General features: G+C 29.6%; 1 protein-coding gene across 3 annotated transcripts; it reads right to left on the bottom strand.

Moving 5' to 3' along the window:
* Positions 1-204: 204 nt before the first annotated feature.
* LOC132753501 (uncharacterized) lies at positions 205-5,974 on the bottom strand. Of its 3 annotated transcripts, XM_060743982.1 has the most exons (6): positions 5,805-5,974; positions 3,868-4,158; positions 3,108-3,410; positions 2,523-2,681; positions 2,027-2,057; positions 205-1,706 (listed from the first exon to the last, which is right to left on the bottom strand). In XM_060743982.1, the coding sequence occupies exons 2-6, from the start codon at positions 3,995-3,997 to the stop codon at positions 1,529-1,531; spliced, it is 801 nt and encodes a 266-aa protein (XP_060599965.1). In that variant the 5' UTR covers positions 3,998-4,158; positions 5,805-5,974; the 3' UTR covers positions 205-1,528. The 3 variants fall into 3 exon arrangements, with proteins under 3 accessions (XP_060599965.1, XP_060599967.1, XP_060599966.1); XM_060743984.1 differs by lacking the exon at positions 2,523-2,681; XM_060743983.1 differs by lacking the exon at positions 3,868-4,158.
* Positions 5,975-7,369: the final 1,395 nt, after the last annotated feature.

Below are 7,369 nucleotides of genomic sequence, written 5' to 3'. Positions count from 1 at the left end.
AGCAGCATCAGTACATAGAGTGTAATACTTAAGTACCAGTACCAGTACTTGCAAAGTTATGCAGTACCATTACCAGCACTAGATTTTAACTCGGTACTGCAGTATCAGTATTTTAGGAAGTAATTAATTATCAATACTAATACTTTTATATATTTATCATATTTGAAATAAATACACACTGTCAAACAAAAATAACATAGTATGCAAATTTACATATTTTAATGATTTTAACTACATGTACAAATTTTAAAACATGCGTACATTATTCAGCCAAAAAATGAAATTATCATTTTATTTAAAATTAATATTACATTCACACCTCTGTCCAATTTATACTAAAGTAAATAACCCCTTTTTATGCAGCTAACAATATCACTTGAAATAGGATTATTTAGAATAGTAGAAGAGATTCCAATGTGTGGCAATTGTTTCGTCACATTTATTGGTAACAAATATCGAATATTCTCTTAAAGCATTATTTAAATGTAGTAAAATTCACAGTTTCCCTTGTCAAGAAATTAAACAGAAACACACATGAATTATTCGTTCGAAGGCATAATGTGTCTCTATATTACTAATATATAATAGATATGATGATATTATTATATTTTCAAGTATCTTTTATTTATCATAATTTATTTCTTCAATTTGTATAAATGCCTTGTTAAACATTATGATATTAATGCTCATATTACATGTTGTATGTATGTTTCAGTAAATAAAAATATACATGTATGTTGTTGTCATTGTATTTGGTTAAAACTCAAAGTCAGTTCAACAAATCTGCATGGTTTATATTTATACTACTACAATAAATGTAAATTACCATAAAATATTCGCTAATTTATCCCTTAACGATGAATCCGTTTCGATAACTGTTTAAAACAGTTGCATAAATTTTAAAACATGAAAAAACAAAGAAAACAATGTAAATAAAATACATAATTCATGTATGTATTATGATTTTTCTATGCTAAATTTCCATGTTATGCACTTTCTTAAGTTCTGGTTTTCTATACAAAATGTAGTTATAAGTAAGATTTGAAAACTTACTTTTTCACAAAAATAAAAAAATACATGGAATTTACATTTTTTTCTATTTTTGAGACAAACTGATGACATTTTTATCAAAACCAAAGTAATGCCCTGTAATGCAGTTCTACTTTTTAAAACAGTAATGCATTATCTGTACCAGTTAATTCAGTATCAGTTCCAATACTTGCAAAATTACTGCAGTACTAGTAACAGTAATGTTGCTCTGGATAGGGGTATACCCAGTCTCAATTATTTTGTTCTCTACTTGTGAATGATCTCAATATTAATTGCCGAAATTTTAGATTAAAATCTACAGAAAACAAAAGTTATGTTTTCAGGAAGTACCTATGAATTGTGAACAGATGCATTTTAGTTATAAATAAAAGAAAGTCAACTCATAATAATAATACTTTTGTCCTAGGAAAATTCAATCCTTTCAAAGATTTTGAAAGATTGCTAAATGCTATTGTCTTTGAAAGATAGATGAAACAATTTAAGTTTTCTGAATAACATCATATGTCCTTTGGTTGTCATTTGAGAGATGATGCAAATCTGTATAATTCTGAACAGAATATTCGTTGTCGTTGGTCACAGCAGCAGTATCATTTGTTGATGGCCTAGAATAATCTTCATCTGTATTGACAGTTTGGAAACTCAGATTTGCGTATGCTCTGCAATAAATTTTGGTAGATTAAATACAGTTTACGTGATAAGTAACTGCAAGTGAAACAGATACATATATATTCTAAAACACATCCCTACAATTTGTTGGAATATTTATCCTATAGCTCTGAGAAACATGACTATGCAGCAAATGACATAAAACGTTTTATCTTATAAGCATAGTATGTTTCTTTGTAATAGTCCCGCACATAATAATGTTTCCTGTGACTGATATTATGCATTTAATATATTTTATAGCCACCTTTTTAACTAAGTAAATAGCTGTATAAAGGAAAAAGAATAAAGTTCTATAATAATGGCGACTTACCTTTGACTTGGCTGTGTAGATGTCTGTGCGTCTTGAGATAATAAAAATTAAAAAAAATAATCAAATAGTTTTTTGACATCTTAATGCAATTACATGTGTATTATTTTATAATAATGTGTATTATTTTATATATATCGTACTATTATAAAATCAAGTTTGCTGCTTAAATGTAAGTCTACATTTACCTTCAGGGGACTTAAAATATATATCAGAACGAACAGTTAAACAATGAATAGCGGGTAAAGGGTCTTTAATGACTGCCTAATGAATGTAAACCTGTATATAAACAAAGTTTAAACAATAAGATACAAAGCATTGGTGAATAGCATGAATTAAACGATATGGTAAACTACAATTATTCAAATTATTCATTGCTGGACTAGCATGTTATCATTTGTTTGGAAGTTTTGCAAGTAAACTTTTTAAAAATTATATATACATGTATATTTAAAAAAAAACTTTATTGAGAATATTTTTAAGTAGTAAAATTGTTCACCTAGAAGTATCAGTTTTCGTTTGAAGTAAATTGACATGCTTATAGCATATATCGTAACTGTGACAAACAGAATGCCGAGAGTTACACTAATAATTAGTCCTGTGCTTTCCAACGTCTTTTTTGAGGGAAGAATGGTCTCAGTTGGTGTTTTTTGTTGCCCTTTAATAAAAAAGATCAGATCTAAATATACATTTTTATAATGCAATAAAGTGTTTTATAACGTTAGATAGAAACTGTGTATGGCTTAAGTGGGTTAAGTGACTTAAATATATAGACGTTTCGTTGAGATATCGACATCTGTATGAATGCAAATTTTGATAACTACAATTATTATCATAGACTATAACACTAAATAAATACTTAATTAAAAAAAAGATAAATATGTTTGCATCCATATATAGATGTGCAATGCAAACAGACCGATTTATTTGAAATACTGTAATAATTTAAAGAATGAAAATAATTATTATGTGTACTTTGATTGTACATAAAAGTTCGTGTTCTAAAAATATGTTTTGTTTTAAATATATGAGAATTGCAAATGATAATTAGATTTTATTTTTTTGTATTTAAGATATTGCTCACCTGTTTCAGTTAAGAAAATGTACTGCTCATATTTGCCGATTTCATTTGTCACAGTTACACGATAATGGCCAAAGTCGGACCTCGATACGTTTTTAATAGTCAGTCTTGTATGAAGACCTGATGAGAGGATAACTACGTCAGCGTTACTCAGTAGCGGTATCCATGTGAAACTGTTTTGTTTGTGCCAGACGAAACCATTCATTCCGGGTTCTGGATATGCTAACGCTGTAAAATTGAGTGTCGCTGTATCATACAACACGCTCGTGAAATTCGTCTTCATTTGATGAAGAGGACGCGGAGAACCTAAATGTACAAAATATATCAGCATGTCATCAATTTCATGTGTTAAACGATCAAGACGAGATCAATAGCAAACCGTTTAATTTGTGATGCACTTAAATGTTTTATCCCCATGCTCGTTTGGAAATTAGTGTAAAGTATTGATCAAACTGAAAAAAAAGTACTAAAGTTATTCGAATTATTTAATTAATTGATGTCACGAAGTGCTTTAAGAATACAGCTATTGAGATCATACAATTGTGCTAAAGTATTGTATCAGTAAACAACCTCTTTGCACCCCTTTTAGTTAAAATAAGGTTATTTCATTTTTTAAATATAAGCATTACATTACATACATATTATTTGAATTTGTTAGTTTAAAACGCAGTTTAAATGCTATCTTATTAGGATAAACACGTGTTTAAGTTTTGAACTATAGTAAACAACATGTTTCAATGTTTAACCTGTTCATTGTACATACATTTTATATGTAACTCCAATGTTGCTATGGCATCGTTCCCAAAATTATACTGATTCCTCGCAGTACAAGTATAAATACCAGATTCGAGACAAGTAACAGCTTTATGTGTGTAGCGTAACGTGTCTGTCATGTTTTGTCTATGAAGTATTTTATCTTGAAATGCTATTTCAATATTTGATCTAGGATTACTGTCTATATTACAAACAAACAGTACATTGTCATTCTCATCTACTGTAACTGACGAAACGTTTACTCTTCCTTGGGCAACAAATGATACAATCGATGCCTTATCTGTAAAAGGATATATCAAAATTTAGTTATTATATGAACAATTTTAAACATTATAGTTTTTAGTTAAATGCAGACAATCGATAACGGTTGCCTTGAGAATGGTAAGATAGATTTGAAACAGTAAACCTTTGAGATACATGATTGTCATTTTGAGCCTTAATGAGCTATTCGAAGCCTCAAAAGATTATTCATAAATGGATTAACTAAAGATGTTAAACAAGAAAAACCATTACCATTGCGTTGCATTTATATGACCATTTAAAACTAGAATTCCTTACGTAATTGTTTAATACATTTATAGCATACAAAATAAAATGAAATGCTCATTCAAAACTTCAGCTGAAACGATGTGTACTTGTAGAGAGTAGGTAGTATTTCATTGCACTATACGATTTTATCGGTGTATACTTGCAGCAGAATGTAAATTACATAATGAAATTCCTTGAAACTTTCCATATGATAGACAATAATGAAGACCCATTTAGAGTAAATAAAAATGTGTCAAAACACTATGTTGCATAGTTGAGGTATTTGTTGTTCCTATTTGTTGTGATCCATCTGATGGAATAATTGAAGTTTGCAATGTACATGTATATTGGCCATTGTGCTTTGCTCCACGTGTAGATATTTGGGTTAGGGTTTCCAGTACTGTAAAAAGCAACTGATTATTTTTTCCCGGGGAAAAAACAATCGTACCATTTACTTTAAAATTAGAACATTCTGGTGGGTCTGAAAAATATCATGTTATTTAGGACTGTTTCTACAAATATACATATAGACTGTTTTCTCCTTAACTATTACTGTTTGTTAGCAGTAACTTAATGTGAACCGTGCGTCGTTCGTGAATGAAAGGGTAAAACTAACCTTAAAGTTAAGCATGTGTGTTCAAAGTCTAAAAATAAAAAATGTAAATAGATATAATAGACAGCTCTCGGTCAAAGGTCATTATATTTACGTGTAAAAAAGTTGATATGTGTATAATTGCATTGTCATGTTAGTAAATGCGAAATAAAGTTAGGAAGTGACTGGATATTTTCTGAGATAAAATAAACATGTGTTCTGCCAATATTCGTTGTTAATTAATAAATTGGTATGTTTCAATCAAACATATAATAAAAAAACTACCGACTTATCGCTTCGCTTCATCTTAATTATGTAACATCCGAAAACATTTTAAGTTATTTATACTAAGAGGATATACAGATATTTTCGTGTGCCTGATCAGCGAGTGAAAATGTATTGTGATTTTGTTTTCTGTAAATTAACTTTTTTATTTGAATTTACTATCAACAACTAAAAAAACTTTGGACACAGCAGTTGGACAGCGCAAAGTAATTAACTGGTTATTTATAAATGAATGACTTGATTCAATACACAATTTTGACGATACAAAAAGCAGTGAAACTATTGGCTGACAGAGAAAGAAATCTCAAACGTTGTCCCTAAAATCAAATGTGAAGTTTGACTCCGCTCACTTTCATATTCGTGTCATATTACTTTTGTTTTTTAATAAATATGATGCATTATTGACTGATAAAGCATCATTCACGGTTAAAACTAAATAAAATTAGCTTTTGCCATATGAAGTTATGAATCCGATAACAAATGTCAGTTACCATATTTAGTAAAGTCATTGGTTAACTTACATAACACTTCAATATTAACAGTTACTGATTGTGTTCTACCAACTGGATGAGAAGATTTGCATGTACAAGATCTATCTTGGCCACGTAAGGCTGTAAATGTGACAGTTTTTGTAACATTTGATTCCACAGAAGAAGTCGACGTTGATCCAGAATTAAAACAGTCTCAAGACAATGTTTGCTAGTGGATTTTTCCTTTCCACGCTTGAGGCAAGAGGAGTAAAACTTTGATTTTTTTATAACGTAAAATGTTTCAACACGTGTTTTTTGAAAATCCTTCAAATTACAGGAGGACCATTGGTGAATCTATTAATAAAACAGAAGAAATGTAGTAGTAGACTACTCTAAAAGTATCATTTAATCGTTACTAAGAAAACTTTGGAATGACTTAATAAAAATTTATAGAAATTCACTGATTGACAGAAACATTCTTGAAGAAACAGAAATGTTCTTTTTACTTCGCGACCATCCGCTATTTTTCATGGAATGACACCAAAGTCATTATGCTCACTGTCAGTAGATTTGAACACATTTTAGGAGTTTGTCTTATTTTAAATCTTATGTCTTTTTCTATTTCTTTTTTTCTTCTCCTTTTTCGACTATTTAAGTAAAAGCTTTCAGACTGACTCTTCTCTTTGTGACGGTGAAATAAATTAGATACATGGACTTATAAGAATATGTGCTAATGATTTTTGTATGTTTACAAAATATTTAAACGCTGTTTAAGCAATTTACTACATCTATTTATTTATCCAATAATACTTTTCTTATCAAAATAAACTTATCTTCTCTATTGATAAACGTTCATCCTCTATTAATTGCATTTTTTTTGTTTTAGTTTGGTTGCTATAGTTAAACCTTATTTTGCATTTATAGAAAAAATTACTTACACTGTACATTGAGCTGCGGTTTTCTGCTAGATGTAAGATTATTAGCAAAGTTTATAGCAGTGCAGTATATTTTTATTCCATTGTCTTCTTTTGCCGGGGAATAGCGGAGTGTACTTGTAACATATATCAGATCACCAATAGTAGTCTCTGTTGCTGTGGCAAAAGTCGTTATCTCTTTATCATCATTTGTTGTTGCCGTTCTTTTATCTTTATACCACCTCACTGTAGCTTTCGGTTTCCCTTCAGACGTTCTGCAAATAAATACTGTTTCTATGTTCTGCTGTATTGTAACAACATTGTTCGTTGGATTAATCATCTCAACAGTCTGTATTGGTACTGAAATAATTAAAGAGGAGAAATATATCTTCCGGAAACCATTTATTCAAAACGATTATTACAAACATAGGACAAAATTTAATTTGCTCTTAACATATCGTACAGAATTACTCTGGAGGTATTATATTTGCACGTGTGTTTGTCCTAAGCTAGTTAAAATAAATACTGTGTGTAACGGCACAGTCGTAGTACAAACAAAAGCACTAACAGACAGCCATCATCTCGTTAACAAGGTTGGCAATTATAATGACCATGGCTGTGTTTACACATTATAACCTTAACATACGCGTTGGATATGGAATGTTAACTTTTGCTTTTAAAAGTTGGAATTTTTTTAGAACT

Source organism: Ruditapes philippinarum, unplaced genomic scaffold (assembly GCF_026571515.1).
Source record: "Ruditapes philippinarum isolate M1 unplaced genomic scaffold, ASM2657151v2 ctg4834_1_1_1_1, whole genome shotgun sequence".
NCBI lineage: Eukaryota > Metazoa > Mollusca > Bivalvia > Venerida > Veneridae > Ruditapes > Ruditapes philippinarum.
The sequence above is the reverse complement of the archived record's forward strand: the minus strand, read 5'-3'. Positions and strand labels throughout refer to the sequence as shown.